Source organism: Elephas maximus, chromosome 3 (genome assembly GCF_024166365.1).
Source record: "Elephas maximus indicus isolate mEleMax1 chromosome 3, mEleMax1 primary haplotype, whole genome shotgun sequence".
Classification (NCBI taxonomy): Eukaryota; Metazoa; Chordata; class Mammalia; order Proboscidea; family Elephantidae; genus Elephas; species Elephas maximus.
The window spans coordinates 77765943-77789563 of NC_064821.1; the positions used below are offsets into that span (position 1 = coordinate 77765943).

At 41.3% G+C, this 23621-nt stretch overlaps 1 protein-coding gene across 2 annotated transcripts in view; it reads right to left on the bottom strand.

The window, feature by feature from the left end:
- OSCP1 (organic solute carrier partner 1) overlaps positions 1-23621 on the bottom strand; it is a 45385-nt gene that overhangs the window by 10744 nt on the left and 11020 nt on the right. The window contains exons 3-4 of one of the 2 annotated variants that reach the window (XM_049878769.1): positions 20335-20502; positions 19730-19810 (exon numbers count right to left, since the gene is read on the bottom strand). In XM_049878769.1, the coding sequence (XP_049734726.1) occupies positions 19730-19810; positions 20335-20502 (249 nt within the window). The remainder of the gene's footprint in view (positions 1-19729; positions 19811-20334; positions 20503-23621) is intronic. The other variant, XM_049878770.1, reaches the window with a different exon arrangement.

Consider the following 23621-nt stretch of genomic DNA (forward strand, 5'->3'; position numbering starts at 1 on the left):
CTTTCCTTGTAATGTTCTCATAGACGGAAGCATTCTGAGACTGGAAAGTGGGTAGTGGCATGGGAATGTAACCAGGGAGCCGATAACAATAAGGAGAAAGACACAATAACTAACGCCCGTACATTGTAGTGTTTCCACAAGCAGCAGCTCTTTTGACTCACACAGCAAACCTGCCAGGTGAGTTGTATTAGCCTCATTTTAAAGATGAGGGAGCTGAGGCTCACAGAGAAAGCGACTTGCTCAGAGAGAACAATGAGAGGCAGGGCCAGGATTCAAAACCAAAGTTGACTCCAAATTCCATACTCGTTCCTTGGTTCCCTGTGAAATTTCCATGCCGCTGCTGGGCTTCGGCTACAAGAACCTCATTATCTCCATTTGATGGATGAGGGATCTTCAGCTCAGAGGTTCAGACACTTCCTCAAGGTCAACCAGCTCATAACGAACAGAGCTGGGGACTTAAACGCCTGTGTTTCTGACTCTGGAGCCTGAGTTCTCAACCAAGGGCCGGGCTGATGAGAAAGGTGGGCTGGAGCAGGTGGATTCAGTCAGCATGGGAGCTTAAAGAGCTTTAATACCACTTTATGCTTATTTCTAAGCCCTCGTTTATGTGCTGTGCACTGAGGTCTGGGTGACTCACAGCTTAAATGTCATAAAGACTGCAGCAGTTAATCAGTTTTACTGAGACTTAGCTTCCTCATCTGTAAAATGAGACAGATAAGCTTGAAGGTACTTTCCAACTCTAAAATTCTATAAGTTTACATTAGTAATATCATCAACAATAAGCATCTGTTGTGTGCAAAGCAATGAAAACACAAAGTGATAATAGAATTTGTAAGCTGGCACTGTTAATGCTGACATCAGACTATCTAGGCTCAAATCTCAGCTGGGCTGCTTCCTGGCTCTGAGCTTTGGTAAGTTACACAACCTTTCTGTGTATCCATTTTCTCTTTGGTACACTGTTTTTTTTAAACTGGGGTTAATAATAACACATACTCAAGGAGTTAGTGTGACAAAAAAATCACATAATGTATTAAAAACACTTATCAGAGAGTCTGACACGTAGTATAGTAAGTGCTGAATAAATGGTAGCCTTATTGTTAAAGTCTATGGACACAATAAAAAAAAAAAAACACACACACACATAAAATAGAAAAAAACAAAACACAAATAAAACCAAAAACACTATAGAGCAGGATATGGCAGACAGCATATTAGCCTATTGAGGAGAATGACTAAGGCATAGGGGGTGGGTGGGTGGGTAGGGAACACTGTGGGCTTGGGGCTGGGCTGGGGAGGAAGAAGGTGGGTGTGGAGATACTCCAGAGTAGAGATGGGCGCAAGGCATGTTTGGGGGGTTAAAGTAAACTGGTTTGATCAGAGAGTTTGGCTGGATGACCTCTGAGGAAATTTTAACTTTGAGATTCTGTGACCAAGCGATGTGAGTACAGGCATGGACAGAGAAAATTTGGAGGGAGAGATGGGAATGTATATACATGTTGGACCCTCTGTTATCCTAATTCTAATAAGATCGACTGCATCAGAGTAGATCTGAAGTGTACAAAATTAAAAGTCATGTGTGCATCTGTGTTTGACCTAAGAATATGCCCTCCATTGGAAGGACTGTTGGGTCTGTCTGCTTGCCCAGCCCCTCTACTGGCCCCTAGCTGTTGGTGTAACTCTCCTGTACCCTGTCCTCTCACCTCATCTTTTCTTTTTTTCCAGGTGATCTCAACTATTCTCAGAACTCCAGTGTTCATCTCCATGCCGATGGCTCCCAGATCTTGAGCTCCCACTTGGCCATCTTCCCTGGGCATCTGACCCATCGATCTGCCTATTAGATGTGTCCACCAGTATGTTCTGCATGATCCACCTAAATTCACCCTGCTCAGAACAGGGTTCATCACTTGTCTTTCCAAATTTGCTTCTCTGGAATTCCCAGTCTCAGTGAAGGACCCAATCTCAGTGAATGGTCACCAAGTCAGCACCATCACCTTCCCATTCTATTCAGTCCCCAAGCCCTGTCAATCTAATGATCACTCCTTGTATACAGCTACTCCTCCTCACCTCAACTACTGCTCCCCAGTGCAGACTCTATCATCTCTTGCCTGGGCCACTCTGGGGGCCTCCTAACTGGTCTCCCTGCCTCCCTTCTTGCCTGCTTTTAATCCATCCTTTATTCTGCTGCTAAAGAGACTTTTCTAGACTCATATCTGTATATCTTTCCATGCTCAAAACCTTTCAGTGTTTCTCTGTTGCCTGTCAGATGTCCCAGCCATACTCAACTGCTTGCAGTCCTCCTCCACAAACACATCAGGTAGTTACCAGGGGCCTAACTAGTGGGTGGAAGGGCCCAGGTAGGGGGCATGCCCTGAGCCACACTTGAGGAGGGGTGCCAATTAGCAGTTTCCACTGGCCATTACAGTTCCCACTGTCAACTGTAAGATCATTCAGCAATTTAACACTAACTGCCCTTTTTTTTTTTTGGTGCTGTTTTCATAGTTAGGGCCCTGGCCTCTGTGCCTTTACTGAGATGGGGTCCTCTGTCGAAGGTGTCACTCTTAGCCCCTCCCCTTGTTTTCCATGGGCCTGGTGAAAACCTATTTTTTTTTAAACTGAAAATTATAAAACTTTAAAAAAAAATTGTACTTTAGATGGAGGTTTTCAGAACAAACTAGTTTCTCATTAAATACTACACATACTGTTTTATGACAATGGTTAACAACCCCACGACATGTCAACACTCTCCCATGACATGTCAAACTTTCCCTTCTCGACCTTGGGTTCCCCATTACCTGCTTTCCTGTCCCCTCCTGCCTTCTTGTCTTTGCCCCTGGGCTGTTGTGCCCCTTTAGTCTTGTTTTGTTTTATGGGCCTGTCTAATCTTTGGCTCCCCCACGTGTCTGTCAGTTTGTCATACTATGGGGGCTTGTGTGTTGCTGTGATGCTGGAAGCTATGCCACCGGTATTCAGATACCAGCAGGGTCACCCATGGAGGACAGGTTTCAGCTGAGCTTCCAGACCAAGACAGACTAGGAAGAAGGACCTGGCAGTTAACTTCTGAAAAGCATTAGCCAGTGAAAACCTTATGAACAGCAGCGGAACATTGTCTGATATAGTGCTGGAAGATGAGCACCCCAGGTTGGAAGGCACTTAAAAGATGACTGGGGAAGAGCTGCCTCCTCAAAGTAGAGTTGACCTTAATGACGTGGATGGAGTAAAGCTTTCGGGACCTTTATTTGCTGATGTGGCACGACTCAAAATGAGAAGAAACAGCTGCAAACATCCATTAAAAATCGGAAGCTGGAATGTACAAATTATGAACCTAGGAAAATTGGAAATCGTCAAAAATGAAATGAACGCATAAACATTGATATCCTAGGCATTAGTGAGCTGAAATGGATTGGTATTGGCCATTTTTGAATTGGACAATCATATAGTTATAGTCTACTATGCTGGGAATGACAACTCGAAGAGGAATGGTGTTGCATTCATCATCAAAAAGAACGTTTCCAGATCTATCCTGAAGTACAACGCTGTCAGTGATAGGGTAATATCCATATGCCTAAAAGGAAGACCAACTAATACGACTATTATTCAAATTTACGCACCAATCACTACGGCCAAAGATGAAGAAATAGAAGATTTTTATCAGCTGTTGCAGTCTGAAATCGTTCGAACATGCAATCAAGATGTATTGATGATTACTGGCGATTGGAATGCTAAAGTTGGAAACAAAGAAGAAGGACCAGTAGTTGGAAAATATGGCCTTGGTGATAGAAACAATGCTGGAGATCGAATGCTAGAATTTTGCAAGACCAACGACTTCTTCATTGCAAATACCTTCTTTCACCAACATAAACGACGACTGTACACATGGACCTCGCCTGATGGAACACACAGAAATCAAATTGACTACTTCTGTGGAAAGAGATGATGGAAAAGCTCAATATCAGTCAGAACAAGGCCAGGGGCCGACTGTGGAACAGACCATCAATCGCTCATATGCAAGTTCAAGCTAAAACTGAAGAAACTCAGAGCAAGTCCACGGGAGCCAAAATATGACCTTGAGTACATCCCACCTGAATTTAGAGACCATCTCAAGAATAGATTTGACCCATTGAACACTAGTGACCGAAGACCAGGCAAGTTGTGGAATGACATTAAGGGCATCATCCATGAAGAATGCAAGAGGTCACTGAAAAGACAGGAAAGAAAGAAAAGACCAAGATGGATGTCAGAGGAGACTCTAAAACTTGCTCTTGAGCGTCGAGCAGCTAAAGCAAAAGGAAGAATTGATGAAGGAAAAGAACTGAACAGAAGATTTCAAAGGGCCTCTCGAGAAGACAAAATAAAGTATTATAATGACGTGCAAAGAGCTGGAGATGGAAAACCAAAAGGGAAGAACACGCTCGGCATTTCTTAAGCTGAAAGAACTGAAGAAAAAATTCAAGCCTCGAGTTGCAATAGTGAAGGATTCTATGGGGAAAATATTAAACGACATAGGAAGCATCAAAAGAAGATGGAAGGAATACACAGAGTCATTATACCAAAAAGAATTAGTTGATGTTCAACCATTTCAAGAGGTGGCATATGATCAGGAACTGATGGTACTGAAGGAAGAAGTCCAAGCTGCTCTGAAGGCATTAGCGAAAAACAAGGCTCCAGGAATTGATGGAATATTAATTGAGATGTTTCAACGAACAGATGCAGCGCTGGAGGTGCTCTCTCGTCTATGCCAAGAAATATGGAAGACAGCTTCCTGGCCAACTGACTGGAAGAGATCCATATTTATGCCTATTCCCAAGAAAGGGGATCCAACCGAATGTGGAAATTATAGAACAATATCATTAATATCACATGCAAGCAAAATTTTGCTGAAGATCATTCAAAAATGGCTGCAGCAGTATATCAACAGGGAACTGCCAGAAATTCAGGCTCGTGTCAGAAGAGGACGTGGAACCAGGGATATCATTGCTGATGTCAGATGGATCCTGGCTGAAAGCAGAGAATACCAGAAAGGTGTTTACCTGTGTTTTATTGACTATGCAAAGGCATTCAACTGTGTGGATCTTAACAAACTATGGATAACACTGCGAAGAATGGGAATTCCAGAATACTTAATTGTGCTCATGAGGAACCTTTACATAGATCAAGAGGCAGTTGTTCAGACAGAAGAAGGGGATACTGATTGGTTTAAAGTCAGGAAAGGTGTGGGTCAGGGTTGTATTCTTTCACCATACCTATTTAATCTGTATGCTGAACAAATAATCCGAGAAGCTGAACTATATGAAGAAGAATGGGGCATCAGGATTGGAGGAAGACTCATTAACAACCTGCGTTATGCAGATGACAACCTTGCTTGCTGAAAGTGAAGAGGACTTGAAGCACTTACTAATGAAGATCAAAGACCACAGCCTTCAGTATGGATTACACATCAACATAAAGAAAACAAAAATCCTCACAACTGGACCAATGAGCAACATCATGATAAATGGAGAAAAGACTGAAGTTGTCAAGGATTTCATTTTATTTGGATCCACAATCAACAGCCATGGAAGCAGCAGTCAAGAAATCAAAAGATGCATTGCATTGGGCAAATTTGCTGCAAAGGACCTCTTTAAAGTGTTGAAGAGCAAAGATGTCATCCTGAAGACTAAGGTGAGCCTGACCCATGCCATGGTATTTTCAATCGCATTATATGCATGTGAAAGCTGGACAATGAATAAGGAAGACCAAAGAAGAGTTGACGTCTTTGAATTGTGGTGTTGGCAAAGAATATTGAATATACCATGCACTGCCAAAAGAATGAACAAATCTGTCCTGGAAGAAGTGTGGCCAGAATGCTTCTTAGAGGCAAGGATGGCGAGACTGTGTCTTACATACTTTGGACATGTTGTCAGGAGGGATCAGTTCCTGGAGAAGGACATCATGCTTGGAAGAGTACAGGGTCAACGGAAAAGAGGAAGACCCTCAACAAGGTGGATTGACACAGTGGCTGCAACGATGAGCTCAAGCATAACAATGATTGTAAGGATGGCGCAGGACCGGGCAATGTTTCGTTCTGTTGTGCATAGGGTCGCTATGAATCGGAACTGACTCGACAGCACCTAACAACAACAACAATCTTTGGCTGAAGGGTGAACCTTGGGAGTGACTTCATTACTGAGATAAAAGGGTGTCTGGGAGGAATACTCTCGGGGTTTCTCCAGTCTCTGTCAGGCCAGCAAGTCTGGTAATTTTTTGTGAGTTAGAATTTTGTTCTACATTTTTCTCTAGCTCTGTCCAGGACCCTCTACAGTGATCCCTGGCAGAGCAGTCAGTAGTGGTAGCCGGGCACCATCTAGTTGTTCTGGACTCAGCCTGGAGGAGGCCGAAAACCTATTTCTTTTAAAACATATCAGATTGTCTATGAAGACTGCTGGTTCTCTTAGGTAGAACTCCCTCCTTTGTGCCCACTCTATACTCTTCTATCTGAGAACTAAACATCTGTGAGGTACTTACTGCATTTCCTACCCTTTTCTAATGAGTTCCTTGAGGGCAGGAACTGTGTTTCCTGTGAAAAGAAGAAGTGCATGTCACTGAGCTGTGTGCCTAGAGTGCTGGATGAGACATCTCCATGAGCACTCATGTTCCCCAAGATGCTGGCAGGAGAAGAGTGCCTCAGTGCATGTGGTTGAGTGACTTGGCAATCAACTTAAGCAGTGCGTGAGGTATGTACACTGAGTGAGCACACCTGTGCTCACCAAGTATATGGCTTTCCATGGTCTTATGGTTCATAGTCTTACTTGAAAAGAGGAGGGCTAAGTTTTGGAGGGTGGGAAACTGCCAGAAAGCTGACCTTGCTTTTCATACCTGCCTGCAAGTGAGGGAGAACGATCAGCCTCCGCCAAGTGGCTAGAAGACTTCAAATACCATCTATATCCTGTATGCTGAGGAATCTCACATTTATGTCCCTCTTCTCTGAGCTCCAGATTTAGACTTGTATCACTACACTTCTCTATTATTTCCAGATATCTCTACTTGGGTGTCTAACAGGCAAGTCAAACTTAAATAGAACTATTAATTTTTGTACCCAAATATACTTCCCCATCTCAGTAAATGGCACTTACCAGTTGCTCAGGCCAAAAACTTAGTAGTCATTCTTCACTCTTCTTTCCCTCATTCCCCACATCCAATTTCTTATCAGCTTTATTGGTTTTGCCCAAAGGTATATCCCAAATGTGAACACTTCTATCTCCACTGATAGCACCTAACTTAAGCACTTGGATCTCTTACTTAGATTTCTACAACAGTTTTGTAACTACTGTCCTACCTCTGGAGCCCTGGTGGTGTAGTGGTTAAAAGCTCAGCTGCTAACCAAAAGGTCAGCAGTTCAAATCCACCAGTTGGCCTTGGGAACCCTATGGGGCAGTTCTACTCTGTCCTATAGGGTCACTACAAATCGCAATTGACCTGATGATCACGAGTTTGGTTTGGTTTTGGATCCTACCTCTACTCTTGCCCAATATAATTCATCCTCCAGAACATAAATCAAATCACATTACTCCTTGCCTTAAAATACTCAATATCTTCTTTTTGCTCTTAGAATAAACACTACACATCTTACTCAGGTTTAAAGTTAAGGCTGGGAGGGAGGTGGGGCCAAAATGGCGGAGCAGACAGACACTTCTGGCGATCCCTCTTACAACAAAGACCCAAAAAAACAAGTGAAATGAGTATATTTATGACAAGCTAGGAGCCCTGAACATCAAAGGCAAGCTTAGAAAACGAACTGAGAGGCAGGGAGAGGAAGAGACAGTTCAGAAGTGGAGAGGAGTTACCGGATCTGAATTGCGGGGAGCCCTCAGGCACCATTCCTGGGAGCAGCTGGGTGGGCTGGTATTAGCATTCGGCCGCAGTTTCCTCAGGAAGAAGCAGCCAGGCACACAGCCTACTCACACCTCCGGAACCAGAGAAGAACGGCGCTCTTGGAAAAAGCTAAGTACTTGTGTATATTTTACTATACCCCCGCTCTCAAGCCGGCTTCAGTGGCTGACTTCCCTGGGCCTGAGATAGGCCCTGTTGAGTGCCTAGAGCCATCCTCCTAGCCTTGGAGAAGGAATAAATTTATAATTGGGAGAAAAGAAAATTTGCCAGCTCCACTAACCAGGGGAGCTCAGGACAGAAGCACTCCTGTCCAGGCATAAATGGTCCTTGGACTTTGAGTACCTTTCCGCTCTGGATGGACCTGTGTGGGCCTATTTCAGGAGAATAGGCCCTTGTTGGCAGACTATAACTGTTTCAGCTGTACGGTGGAGAGGTGGGTGTTTGATGTTTGACATCACTTTGCCTATTAAACAGGGTCCTCACTTACCCACACCAGGGGCCTAAGGACTGGTGGCTCCACTCAGGTCACCCAACCACCTGCGACAGGGGTCCAAGGATACCTGGTACCTCCCAGTCCTTACAACCAAAAACATTGGGTGCCCACGGTCCGTCTGCAAAACCCACCCACCTGTATGCCCTAGGGAACAGGGATATGCTTTCCTCAGAGACACCTGGGGGACGATTCTCAGCGCCCTGCCTTGTTCAGAGTGTGACACCCTGCTGCAACCAGATACCAGTACCTACACCAGTCACCCCTGCGCCTCTAAGACTGTAGGACACAGCCTATACCACACACTTGAAGATCAGCTACCTGGACACCTGGGCTGAATTCATACAAGAAAAGTGAATGGACTCCTAGACTGATATACCTGATAACAGCTCTAGCCATCTGGGGACAGGACGTCAGAGGTCTGAAGGTAAAAATAATCAAGCTAACTCACTCAAGCAACCCATTTGGACATACCAAAACAAAACAAAGCAAGAAGCTACAACATAGTAAGGAAACATAAAATAAGCTAATACAATAACTTACAGATGGCTCAGAGACAACAGTCAATGTCAAGTCACATAAGGAAACAGACCATGATTGTCTCAACAAGCTCTCAAAACAAAGACTCAAGAGATCTTCTAGATGAAAGTGCCTCCCTGGAATTACCAGAGACAGAGTACAAAAGATTAATATACAAAACCCTTTAAGACATTAGGAAAGAAATCAGGCAATACGCAGAACAAGCCAAGGAATACACAGATAAAGTAGCTGAAGAAATTAAAAAGATTATTCAGGAACATAATGAAAAATTTAATAAGCTAGAAAAATCCACAGACAGACACCAATCAGAAATTCAGAAGATTAACAATAAAATTACAGAAGTAGACAACTCAATAGAAAGTCAGAGGAGCAGAACTGAGCAAGTGGAAGGTAGAATCTCTGAACTTGAAGATAAAGCACTTGGCACCAATATATTTGAAGAAAAATCAGATAAAAGAATTAAAAAAAATGAAGAAACCTTAAGAATCACCTGGGACCCTATCAAAAGAAATAACCTACGAGAGATTGGAGTGCCAGAACAGGGAGGGATAACAGAATATACAGAGAGAATTGTTGAAGATTTGTTGGCAGAAAACTTCCCTGATATCGTGAAAGATAGGAAGATATCTATGCAAGATGTTCATTGAACTCCACATAAGGTAGATTTTAAAAGAAAGTTACCAAGATATATTATAATCAAACTTGCCAAAACCAAAGATAAAGAGAGAATTTTAAGCGCAGCTAGGGATAAACGAAAAGTCACCTACAAAGGAGAGTCAATAAGAATAAGCTTGGACTACTTGGCAGAAACCATGTAGGCAAGAAGGCAACGGGATGACTTATATAAAAACTGAAGGGAAAAAATTGCCAACCAAGAATCATATATCCAGCAAAACTCTCTCAAATATGAAGGTGAAATCAGGATATTCCCAGATAAACATAAGTTTAGGGAATTTGTAAAAACCAAAGCAAAACTACAAGAAATACTAAAGGGAGTTCTTTGGTTAGAAAATCAATGATATCAGGTATCAACCCAAGACTAGAACACTGGACAGAGCAATCAGAAGTCAACCCAGAAAGGGAAACCACAAAAACAAATCAAGGTAAAAAAACACTCAAAACAGGGAAACAGCGATGTTATTATGTAAAAGACAACAACATTAAAACAATAAAGAGGGACTAAAAAATGTAATCATAGATCTTTCATATGGAGAGGAAGACAAGGTGATACAAAGAAATAAAAGTTAGGTTTAAATTTAGAAAAATAGGGGTAAGCAATAAGGTAACCACAAAGGAGACAAACTATCCTACGCATCAATATAAAATACAAGAAAAAATAGACACTCAGCAGAAACAAAATCAACAACAACGAATATGAGGAAACCAATATATAAAGATAATCTACTCAGCACATAAAATTTAAGTGGGAAAAAGAATCTGTCAACAACACACAAAAAAAGACATTAAAATGATAGCACTAAATTCATACCTATCCATATTTACACTGAATGTAAATGGACTAAATGTACCAATAAAGAGACAGAGAGTGGTAGAATGGATTAAAAAACACGATCCCTCTATATGCTGCCTACAAGAGACACAAACTAAAACTCAAAGGATGGAAAAAAATATATCAAGCAAACAACAATCAAAAAAGAGCAGGCGTGGCAGTATTAATTTCTGACAAAACAGGCTTTAATGTTAAATCCATCATAAAGGATAAGGAAGAACCCTATATAATGATTAAAGAGACAATATACCAAGAGGATATAGCCATATTAAATATTTATGCACCCAATGACAGGGCTGCAAGATACATAAAACAAACTCTATCAGCACTGAAAAGTGAGACAGACAGCTCCACTTTCGGTGAAGAACAGGACATCCAGAAAGAAGCTCAATAAAGACATGGAAGATCTAAATACCACAACCAACCAACTTGACCTCACAGACATATACAGAACAGTCCACCCAACAGCAGCCAAGTATATGGAAAATTCTCTAGAACAGACCACATATGAGGTCATAAAGCAAGCCTTAGCAGAATCCAAAACATTGAAATATTACAAAGCACCTTAAGGGCATAAAAGTAGAAATCAATAACAGAAAAAGCAGGGAAAAGAAATCAAACACTTAGAAACTAAACAATACCCTGGTCAAAAAAGACTGGATTATAGAAGACATTAAGGACAGAATAAAGAAATTCATAGAATCCAACGAGAATGGAAACACTTCCTATCAGAACCTTTGGGACACAGTTATAGTAGTGCTCAGAGGTCAATTTATATCAACAAATACACATATACAAAAAGAAGAAAGGGCCAAAATCAAAGAATTATCCATACAACTTGAACAAATAGAAAGAGAACAACAAAAGAAACCCTCAGGCACCAGAAGAAAGCAATTAATAAAAATTAGCAGAATTAAATGAAATAGAAAACAGAAAAACAATTGAAAGAATTAACAAGACCAAAAGATGGTTCTTTGAAAAAATTAACAAAATTGATAAACCATTGGCTAAACTGACGAAAGAAAAATGGGAGAGGAAGGAAATAACCTGAATAAGAAATGAGATGGGCAATATTACAATAGACCCAACTGAAATTAAAAGAAATCATATCAGATTACTATGAAAAATTGTGCTCTAACAAATTTGTAAACCTAGAAGAAATGGATGAATTCCTAGAAACACACTACCTACCTAAACTAACACAAACAGAGGCAGAACAACTAAATAAACCCATAACAAAAGAAGAGATTGAAAAGGTAATTAAAAAACTCCTAACAAAAAAGAGCCCTGGCCTGGATGACTTTACTGCAGAGTTCTACCAAACTTTCACAGTAGAGGTAACACCACCACTACTACAGGTACTTCAGAGCATAGAAAAGGACGGAATACGCCCAAACTCATTCTATGAAGCCACCATATCCCTGATACTGAAACTAGGTTAATATACAACAAAAAAAGAAAATTACAGACCAATATCCCTCATGAACTTAGATGCAAAAATCCTCAACAAAATTCTAGCCAATAGAATTCAACAACATATCAAAAAAATAATTCACCATAGCCAAGTGGGATTCATACCAGGTATGCAGGGATGGTTCAACATTACATAAACAATCAGTGTAATCCATCACATAAATAAAACAAAAGACAAGAACCACATGATCTTATCAATTGATGCAGAAAAAGCATTTGACATTCATGATAACAACCCTCAGCAAAATAGGAATAGAAGGAAAATTCCTCAACATAATAAATGGCATTTATACAAAGCCAACAGCCAATGTCACCCTAAAACATTCCCACCAAGATCAGGAACCAGACAAGGATGCCCTTTATCACCACTCTTATTCAACATTGTGCTGGAGGTCCTAGCCAGAGCAATTAGGCTAGATAAAGAAATAAAGCACATCTAGATTGGTAAGGAAGAAGTCAAAGTATCTCTATTTGCAGAAGACATGATCTCATACACAGAAAACCCTAAGGAATCCTCCAGAAAACTACTGAAACTAATAGAAGATATCAGCAAACTATCAGGATACAAAATAAACATACAAAAATCAGTTGGATTCCTCTACACCAACAAAAAGAACATCGAAGAGGAAATCACCAAATCGATACCATTTACAGTAGCCCCCAAGAAGATAAAATACTTAGGAATAAATCTTACCAGAGATGTAAAAGACTTATACAAAGAAAACTACAAAACACTTCTGCAAGAAACCAAAAGAGATCTACGTAAGTGGAAAAACATACCTTGTTCATGGACAGGAAGACTTAACATTGTAAAAATGTCTATTCTACCAAAAGCCATCTATAGATTTAATGCAATTTCGATCCAAATTCCAACATTTTTTAATGAGATGGAGAAACAATTCACCAACTTCATATGGAAGGGAAAGAGGCCCTGGACAAGTAAAGTATTACTGAAAAAGAAGAACAAAGTGGGAGGCCTCACTCTACCTGATTTTAGAACCTGTTACTGTCATAGTAGTCAGTACAGCCTGGTACTGGTACAAAAACAGATGCATAGACCAATGGAACAGAATTGAGAATCCAGACATAAATCCAACCACATATGAGCAGCTGATACTTGACAAAGGTCCCAAAGCAGTTAAATGGGGAAAAGACAGTCTTTTTAACAAATGGTGCTGGCATAACTGGATACCCATCTGCAAAAAATGAAACAAGACCCATACCTCACACCATGCACAAAAACGAACTCAGAATGGATCAAAGACCTAAACATAAAATCTAAAACGATAAAGATTATGGAAGAAAAAATAGGGACAACGTTAGTAGCCCTAATACATAGCATAAACAGTACATAAAACATTACTAACAATCCAGAGGAAAAACTAGATAACTGGGAGCTCCTTTTTTTTATGCTCATCCAGACTTCACCAAAAGAGTAAAAAGATTACCTACAGACTAGGAAAAAGGTTTCAGCCATGACATTTCCTATCAGCGTCTGATCTCTAAAATCTACATGATACTGCAAAAACTCAACTGCAAAAAGACAAATAACCCAATTAAAAAATGGGCAAAAGATATGAACAGACACTTCACTAAAGAAGACATTCAGGTAGCTAAGAGATACGTGAGGAAATGTTCATGATCATTAGCCGTTAGAGAACTGCAAAACAAAACTGCAATGAGATTCCATCTCACTCCAACAAGGCTAGCATTAATCGAAAAAACACAAAATAATAGATGTTGGAGAGACTGGAACACTTACACACTGCTCGTGGGAATGTCAAATGGTACGACGATCACTTCAGAAATTGATTTGGCACTTCCCTAAAAAGCTAGGAATAGAAATACCATACAATCCAGCAATCCCACTTCTTGGAATATATCCTAGAGAAAAAAGAGCCTTTACACCCATGTTCACTGCAGCACTGTTTACAATAGCAAAAAGATGGAAGCAACCAAGGTGCCCATCAACGGATGAATGGATAAATTATGGTATATTCACACAATGGAATACTACACATTAATAAAGAACAGTGATGAATCTGTGAAACATTTCATAACATGTAGGAATCTGGAAGGCATTATGCTGAGTGAAATCAGTCAGTTGCAAAAGGACAAATATTGTATAAGACCACTATTATAAAAACTCAAGAAACAGTTCAAACAGAGAAGAAAATATTCTTTGATGGTTACGAGAGGGGGGAGGGAGGGAGGGTGGGAGGGGGTATTCACTAACTATACAGTTTTTTTTTTTTTTTTATATAGTAGATAAGAACTACTTTAGGTGAAGGGAAGGACAACACACAACACAGGCGAGATGAGCACAACTGGACTAAGCCAAAAGCAAAGAAGTTTCCTGAATAAACTGAATGCTTCAAAGGCCAGCATAGCAGGGGCAGGGGTTTTGGGACCATAGTTTCAGGGGACATCTAAGTCAATTGGTATAATAAAATCTATTAAGAAAACATTCTGCATCCCACTTTGGAGAGTGGTGTCTGAGGTCTTAAATGCTAGCAAGTGACCATCTAAGATGCATCAATTGCTCTCAACCCACCTGGATCAAAGGAGAATGAAGAATACCAAGGACACAAGGTAATTATGAGCCCAAGAGACAGAAAGGGCCACATAAACCTGAGACCCCATCAGCCTGAGACCGGAAGAACTAGATGGTGCCCGGCTACAACCGATGACTGCCCTGACAGGGAACACAAGAGAGAACTCCAGAGGGAGCAGGAGAGCAGTGGGATGCAGACCGCAAATTCTCGTAAAAAGACCAGACCTAATGGTCTGACTGAGACTAGAAGGAACCCAGTGGTCATGGCCCCCAGACCTTCTGTTGGCCCAGGACAGGAAATCATTCCCAAAGCCAACTCTTCAGACAGGGATTGGACTGGACAATGGGATGAAGAGGGATGCTGGTGAGGAGTGAGCTTCTTGGATCAGGTGGACACTTGAGACTATGTTGGCATCTCCTGTCTAGAGGGGAGATGAGAGGGTAGAGGAGGTTAGAAGCTGGTGGAATGGACACGAAAAGAGAGAGTGGAGGGAGGGAGCGGGCTGTCTTTAGGGGGAGAGCAATTGGGAGTATGTAGCAAGGTGTATATAACAAGGTTTTGTGTGAGAGAGTGACTTGATTTGTTAACCTTTGCACAATAAAAAAAAAAAAAAAGACAAAAAAAAAATAAATGAAGTTAAGGCTGGGAGTCAACTGGTGGGGAACAGTTTATTTACGACTGGCATCTGTTCTGATTAGTCAGTACCCCATGCTGCACAACTTGTTAAATTTACTTTGCGTATCACTCCTACCTATGAGGTATGCTCTGTTCACATTGGCTTTTTCTTTGTCCCAGGAACACATCATGCTTGTTCCCATTTAAGGGCCTCTGAAATTGCTGTTTCCTTGGATTAGATGCCCTTTCCTGAGATCTTTGTAAGTTACATTCTCAACTGAAATGTCTTGTCAGAAAAGCTGTCCTTGACTCTATTATTTAAAGCTGTGCTGTTCCACACAGTCACCACTGGTGCAGTTTGTCTATTTAAATTTAAATTAGTTTAAATTAAATTAAAAATTCAGTTTCCCAGCTACACTAGCTATGTTTCAAGTGCTCAAGAGCCACATATGGCTAGTGACTATCATATTGGACAACACAGATATAGAACATTTCTATCGTTATGAAACCAAACCCACTGCCATCAAGTTGATTCCAACTCACAGAGACCCTGTAGCAAAGTGCAGAACTTGCCCCATAGGCTATAAATCTTTATGGAAGCAATTGCCACAACCTTCTCGTGTGGAGCAGCTGGTAGGTTTGAACCACTGACCTTTCTGTTAGCTGCTGAGCACTTAACCACTGAACCACGAGGGCTCCTTTTCTATCACAGAAAATTCTATTGGACAATGCTGGTCTAAAGTAACATCCTATCCTAGATGCCCTCTATAACTTTACCCTAAATTACCATCTTTCTAAAAGTTATCAGTATATGAAAATAACTTACTTTATCTGCCTCTTCCTATTAGCATAGAACCTTTTCAAGGCAGGGACTCTGTCTTGCTCACTTATGGACCTTAGATACTTCAAACACTGCCTAGCATGTGGTAGACAAACAATAAATGTTTGTTAGACTGACTAGTTTTTCAAGGAGTAGATATTGCCAAGGAAATAACAGAGTGGGTGTGTAGGAAACATTCTACAAAGAGGCTAAGACGGAATTTTGTTTTCCAACAGTGGAAACAATGGAAAGAACAGGAAGAAAGTCCATGATGGCAGAAGGATGCATGAGTGGGGATGAAAGTGCGGGAGAGGGTGAGTGACCTGAGGGTGAGTGACCTACCCCACAGGAGGCAACCATGGAGGAGTTCTAGAGGGCTGAAGGTGGTCAGGAATTAAGATGGTTGTAAATCACTGGTCAGAATTCCAAATGAAATTGGTCCTTAGTGCAGTTTCTGGCTAGGCACCAGTGCATAGGTCAAGGGCCTTGATGACATTAAGCCTATTTCAGGTAGTTTGGTGAAATCACAAAGAGTTTTGCATATCAGGATGAGGAGTTTTGCATTTCGTTTGGTTAAACAAACCTTTGGTTAAACAAGAGACGCTGGTGGTGTAGTGGTGAAGTGTTATGGTTGCTAACCAAAAGTCTAGCAGTTCAAATCCATCAGGCGTTCCTTGGAAACTCTATGGGGCAGTTCTACTCTGTCCTACAGGGTTGCTGTGAGTTGGAATCGACTCAATGGCAATGGTTTTTTTTTTTGTTAAACAATGAAAAAACAATGAGCAAGGGTGTAATCAAAACTGTGTTTTCTTTATTTAATTAGTTGGTTTTCTAACAAATCTAAAACCTATCAAAAACTATTTTGAAAACAGAGAAAATCTGTATAGGCAATCATAAATTGCAGCTGAGCAAAAATACCATTAAAAAGCAGACTTGGAAAACTAGCCTAGATGTTATACATCAGCGGCAAAATACCGTCAGGATATGTGATTCCTGTCTATCTTGATGAATGTTCTGATGTTCATTGCCCATCTATTTAGGAATTAAAGCTTAATATATTTTGTGGTTTAATATAGTTTAATGATTTTGCTATAGACTTATCATTAGGAAACTCTTTTCATTATGATTAATTTTTTTGGTCAGAATTGAGAAATCAGTATGTCCGTTTATGTTACTACAGTCCATAAAAGAAAGGCCAAATATGCACAGGCTTGATAACAATATGATGCACAATTTAAAACTTAATGGGTAAACTTAATCTTATTTGTACTTTCATATTTTCTATTATAACCAATGACTATTACCCAGAGGTCTTAATTTATATTGATGTTACTATTGCTCCATTCTTGGCAAATAAAATTGTTCATGGGAGTTAAAAACAAAATTGGCATCAGAGTTGAAACCTATTTGTCTTCCCTGCTCCAAGGAAGGGAAATAACAATCAGGCCCTATACATATTCTATTTCTTAAATTTATTTTTGAATATGTTATATTTGCACATGTACAAAATTCAAAAGGTTCAAAAGAGTATACAATGGAAAGTAAATTTTTCTCCTACTCCTGTCTTCTTTATGGCTCCCTACTCCCAGGAGGCAACCACTGTGACCAGTTTCTTGTATATCCTTCCAGAAGCATTCTATAGTATACATATTTAAGCAAATACATATATACAGGTAGTCCCTGGCTTAGCGATGAACCACACTTAATGACCATTTTTTTTGGTACATCTTATTGTTAGTAATATGTACTACATAAGTTTATATGCAATGTTTCCAACCCCCAAAGACAAATAAAGATTGAATTTATAGAGATATTGATAATAAAAGGCAATAATAATGAAAACTAAAAAAACAAAAAAATGAGGTATTTGATTTACGTCAGAACTGACACAACAGAGTCGTCGAAATGGAACCCCATCATAACTACCTGTATTACATACGCTATTTGAATTAATCCTGCCAATAAGCTCTAAATTAGGTATTATAATTTCCATTTTATAGATGAAGAATTCAAGGCTCAAGAGAAGTTCATTAGTTTGCCCCAAGGTCATGGAGTTAGTGCTGGAGCTGGGATTTAAACACAAGAGTGTCTGACTCCAGAGTTAGGGCTTGTTTTACCATATCATACCATCTTTCCCATATTAGCTTGCTACATTATGGAAAGGAACAAAGTCCTGTTTAAGAGATACAGGTCCTAAATTCAGAAGCTCAGAAATGTATGTTTTTGTTTTGCTTTTATTTTATATTTTAAAAATTTTTTATTGTGCTTTAAGTTAAAGTTTACAAATCAAGTCAATCTCTCATACAAAAATTTATATACACCTTGCTATATACTCCTAGTTGCTCTCCCCCTAATGAGACAGCACACTCCTCTTCACTATTTTCGTGTCCATTCAGCCAGCTTCTGATCCCCTCTGCCCTCTCATCTTCCCTCCAGACAGGAGCTGCGCACATAGTCTCATTTGTCTACTTGATCCAAGAAGCTCAATCCTCACCACTATCATTTTCTATCCCATAGTCCAGTCCAATCCCTGCCTGAAGAGTTGGCTTCAGGAATGGTTCCCTGTCTTGGGCTAAAAGAAGGTCTGGGGACCATGACCTCTGGGGTCCTTCTAGTCTCAGTCAGACCATTAAGTCTGGTCTTTTTACAAGAATTTGAGGTCTGCGTTCCATTGCTCTTCCACTCCCCAAGGGGTTCTCTGTTGTGTTCCCTGTCAGGGCAGTCATCGGTTGTAGCCAGGTACCACCTAGTTCTTCTGGTCTCAGGCTGATGTAGTCTTTGGTTTATGTGACCCTTTCTGTCTCTTGGGCTTATGATTACCTCGTGTCTTTGGTGTTCTTCATTCTCCTTTGCTCCAGGTGGGTTGAGACCAATTGATGCATCAGAAATGTATTTTTAAAAGTTAGGGTGCAGAATTGCCTGGAATAGGCATGATAGGATGAGAGAGGGTTAGTTAGGGGGCAATAGTCAACAAGAAGCATATGGGGGTAGTAGCAATAGAAATGGAAAGGGAGGGCGTGGATATTGAAAAGGCAGATTCCACTGGCCCTAGAAGTGATTGGACAAAGATCAGAGAAGGAGAATCAAAGTTGCTGCTTTGGTGGTGAGCCAGTGAGTGAGGGAGTGATGGTACCCTCAAAAGAAATTGGGAAGCCAAGGGCAGGACTTCAACTGGGGAGTGAGTTTAGCTACAGAGATGAAATTATAGCACTGGTGGGCATCCTCATGGAGAGTTTCAGTGACAGGTTGAGAAGTGGTTCTGGATGGCAAGGGTGGGGCAACGATGGGGTGGAGGTTGGACTCAGGAGTCGTAGGTAAAGGAGTTGGTAGCCAAAGCAGGGAGGAAAGAGATCTTTAAAGAGCAGAAGGAAGCACATGGAAAAAGTCCTGGGGACACGAGAAGGAAATGAAGGGCATCGAGATGGGAGAGGTAAGGGAAGGCCAAGATGGTATGGAACCATGAAAGTCCAGGAAAGAAGAGAGTTTCATGGCAGCCACCTGACAGTGCCAGACACCAGAGAGGTCAAGGAGTAAAAGGCTAGAGAAAAGGCTCTGGAAATGAGATCAGGCCGGTAGCCTTGAGACTGTATTTTCTCTAGAGAAGCAAGGGAAGAAACCATATTTCAAAGAAACACATAGGTAACTGGGGTGGGGTCGGGGAGGAATACAGGTATCATTGTCTTCTTGGTCCATTTCAAAACTGTTGAGGTTTGTTATCAGGAAGTTTATTACCATGGAGTGAAACACTGAGGACATCACTTACCAGGCAAACTCTCAGCCCTTGTCTGCCCTGACAACCTGCACCCTGTTTCCCCGGTACAGTGGCTGCAGGATGTTCCCGGGGTGGCCCATTCACTTACTCGAATGTGCAGGTCCTGGAAGAAGATAAGGAGCGTCTGTCGGATCAGCTGGAACTCCCCAGCAGAGAGGCTCCCGTACACCTGCCAAAGGCAAAGCAGCAAGAAGCACTTCACTTTCAGAAGTGAGATGAGAAGTGCACACAGGCAGGGAGAGGCAGGCACTCAGAGGCAGGAGCCAGATAAACAAGGAGGGCACTGAGGTGCTGGGACAAGTGGGCCAGAATGAGAGTCAATACGGCTCCCTTAGAGGGACGAATCCAGTCATGCAGCACTCAAGCAGGGCTATACTACATCTCTTCCACTTCTCCAAGATTTAGCAGAACGTCCACTGCCAACTCCCTTTCAGAAAAGTTGGGAGAAAATGGCTATGCTTTATACCACTGCTTTCCCAATTTTGAAGGCAACAGCAAGAGGGCTTAAGATGATAACACCTATTGTATTACCCGTTTTGGGTAGACACTTGTAGATTTTTAGAATTTTCTGGAAGACTGGCAGGCTTTGCCATTCCTCACCCTGTTCTGCCTGTCATGGAATCTGCTTGTTCTTAACAGGGGAATGAGAACAAGTATTGGGGCTGAGAGGCGATTCACTGATGATACTCTTACTTCAGTCAGCTGCCGGAAAGTCTCATCCACTTGATGTAGGATGGTTGGGGAGTCTCGGATGAATTCCTTGATGGCATCTAAATGATTGAAAGTGACCAGCAACACATCCTTGGGACGGGGACACAGCAATACTTGGTATTTGAAAGCCATAGTCATCAGGTCATAGAGCTGCCAACCCACACAACAAACAAATAGGACCATAAGAGCAGATGTCAGAACCTCCAAACAATGAGTCAGTCACGCATTCGTGAAAAACAATCTGGCCTAACCATATAGCTTGGGTGACCATGTGAGTTATTACCCAAACCAAGACACTTTTGAGAGTAAAAAAGGGTGATACTAATTAAGCCAGGACAACAAGTGTAAAGTGCGACACGCCTGGGGAAATTAGGACTTCTGGTCACCTTGGGTATATTGCTGATGGGAATATATGAAACAATACTGGCAGCTGTGAGGTCCTGAACTGGACATTGGACTTGGTGAGAGGGAACCCAAATTCAAGTCCTACCTTTGCTGCTGACTTATATGACCTCGGCCAAATCTTTTAACCTCTCTGAGCCTGAGTTTTCCCATCTGTAAACAACACTCCCTTATTTTCCAAACTTGTAGAACTGCTAAGAGGAGTAAATGCAGTGATATGTGTCCTGTAAACATATAAGGACAATTAAAAATGATAAGCAATACTTAATAAGACACAAAGAAGCCCCATGTATGGCACGAACAAGAAGCTCTGGTAGCACAGTGGTTAAGCACTCAGCTGCTAACCAAAAGCTCTGTGGTTTGAACCCACCAGCTGCTCTGTAGACATGGCAGTCTGCTTCTGTAAAGATTACAGCCTTGGAAACCCTATGGGGCAGTTCTACTCTGTCCAATAGGGTCGCTATGAGTTGGAATCAACTTGATGGCAACAGGTTCTTTGTTTTTATGGCATGACCATCCATGAAAGTTCACAGGAGAGAAACTGGTGAGGACCAAAGTGGTCAAGATAGGCTTTGTGGAAGAAGTGGTCTTTACATGGACCTTGAGGTGTTCACAGGGTTTAAATTGGCTGAGGGGAGAGAAAAGGCATTCTAGTTGAGGGGAACAGCACGTGTGAAGGCCTGAAGGCAGCAATGCTACTTCTCTGAGAGAATGAGGAGAACGGCCTGATTAGAGAGGACAGTTTATGTTGGGGATAGTGGGAAAAAACATTAGGTAAGTATGGTGAGGTTAGAATATTAAAGGTCTTAGAAAGACAGGCAAAATACTTGAGATTAGATGTGGTAGGAATTAGGGAGCTACTGAGGTTTCCTGAGCTGACAACATAAAAGTGGTGATTAAACAAGATAGTCAGATCTGGCAGTGACGAGCTGGGAGAGAGGGGAGAGACCGGGGTTAAGGGCATTAGCTAGTATTCAGCTTCTAATAGGTTTGAATGAATGTTGAATGAATGAATGAAAAAATGTTGTTGGAAGATTCCAGGCTTACGGCCTGGAATAAAGATGGTGGGAACAGAAAAGGGAAAGAAAGGAAGATCATGCGACATTTAGAAGGAAAAGCCGTCAGTACATGATGACCGCCTGGCTAGATTTGGGGGATGAAGATGAGGGCTGGCTAAAATGACTACAGCTTGGTGCCTGGGAGAAGGTTGATGCTACTGATGGAAGCAGGGAAGTCTGGGGGAGAGGGAACAGAGGAGCTGGGTCAGGAGAGAAGAGGAGCAGCCTAGTAATGAGCATGTCTGAAGCCGGAGTGAAAATATAAATTACTTCCATCTGAGTGTGCCAAGCACATTTATATACATTACCTCATTTGATCTCACTTAATCTCCACAGAAACTCTATGAGGTAGGTGTTATTATTCCAAGTTTAAAAATGAGGAAACTTGCCCAATTTCACATAACTGGTCAGTGGCAGGGTGAGATTTGAACTCAGTCAGATTTTAAACCAACCAACCAAACCAACCTGTTGCAATCGAGTCGATTCTGACTCATAGTGACCTTATAGGATAGAGTAGAACTGCCCCATAGAATTTCCAAGGAGTGCCTGGTGGATATGAATTGCTGACCTTTTGGTTAGCAGCAGTAGCACCTAGCCACTGCACCACCAGGGTTTCCATTGCACTTGCTAAAACTTTCCACACAATCCCATTTTTCCAACCTGCCGCTAAACATTTCCACGTAGAAAGTACATACAATAGGAGAAGCCTGATGTGGGGGTGGGGGGTGGAGTGGGTGGATATAGTTAACTAGAGATAGAGATTTGAAAGTCCATCAGCATTATGAAACATTAAGTGCCTTATGTGTAGGACACTGTTACGAACAAAGGATAAAAAAAGTATAAGATGAAGAAATGAAAGTTCAGAGATAACTCAGTAAATTGTTCAGAATCTCACAGCTAACAACTGGTAGAGGTAAGACTTGAACCTAGGTAGGTAGGTAGGTGGGTAGGGTTCTTTATTTAGAACTCTGTTTTTTTTTTAATTGTATTTTAGATGAAGGTTTACAGAACAAACTAGTTTCTCATTAAACCATTAGTACACATATTGTTTTATGACATTGGTTAGCAACCCCACAACATATCAGCACTCTCCCTTCTCGACCTTGGTTTCCCTATTACCACCTTTCCTGTCCCCTCCTGCCTTCTAGTCCTTGCCCCTGGGCTGTTGTGCCCCTTTAGTCCCATCTTGTTTTATGGGTCTGTCTAATCTTTGGCTGAAGTGTGAACCTCGGCAGTGACTTCATTACTGAGCTAAAAGGGTGTTCCAGGGCCATACTCTCGGGGTTCCTCCAGTCTCTGTCAGACCAGTAAGTCTGAGAACCCAGGTTTTTTAAATTCCAAATTCTGTGTCCTCTCTCAAAAAAAAAAACAAAAAACAACAGTGCTATCAAGAAACCTCTTAAAAGTTCTTAAAGGCAGAGGAATGAGAGCAAGTAGAGCAGAAAAGGTAATTAACATTTACTCAACATCTACTATGTGCCAGGCCTAGGCATGTGACTATACATAGTTATATCTCATATCATATATGACAAATATATATGTTTCTCACTTAATCCTCCCAACAACCTAATAAAATAGCTTTTATTCCTCCCATTTTATAAAGAGAAAACAGAGGCTCAGAGAGTGAATGGCACTTTCCAAAGGTAAGTGCCAGGAGGTGAAAGGTCAGTTAGAGGCATTCTGTCTTCCTAAGCTTTGCAGGTACCTACCATAAAAAAAAAATAGGTGAGCATTTATTTTGCACTGCTGGCATCCACAGTCAGTCCTCATGATTTTTAAAAATTTACATAATGGAGGAACTTAAAAGGA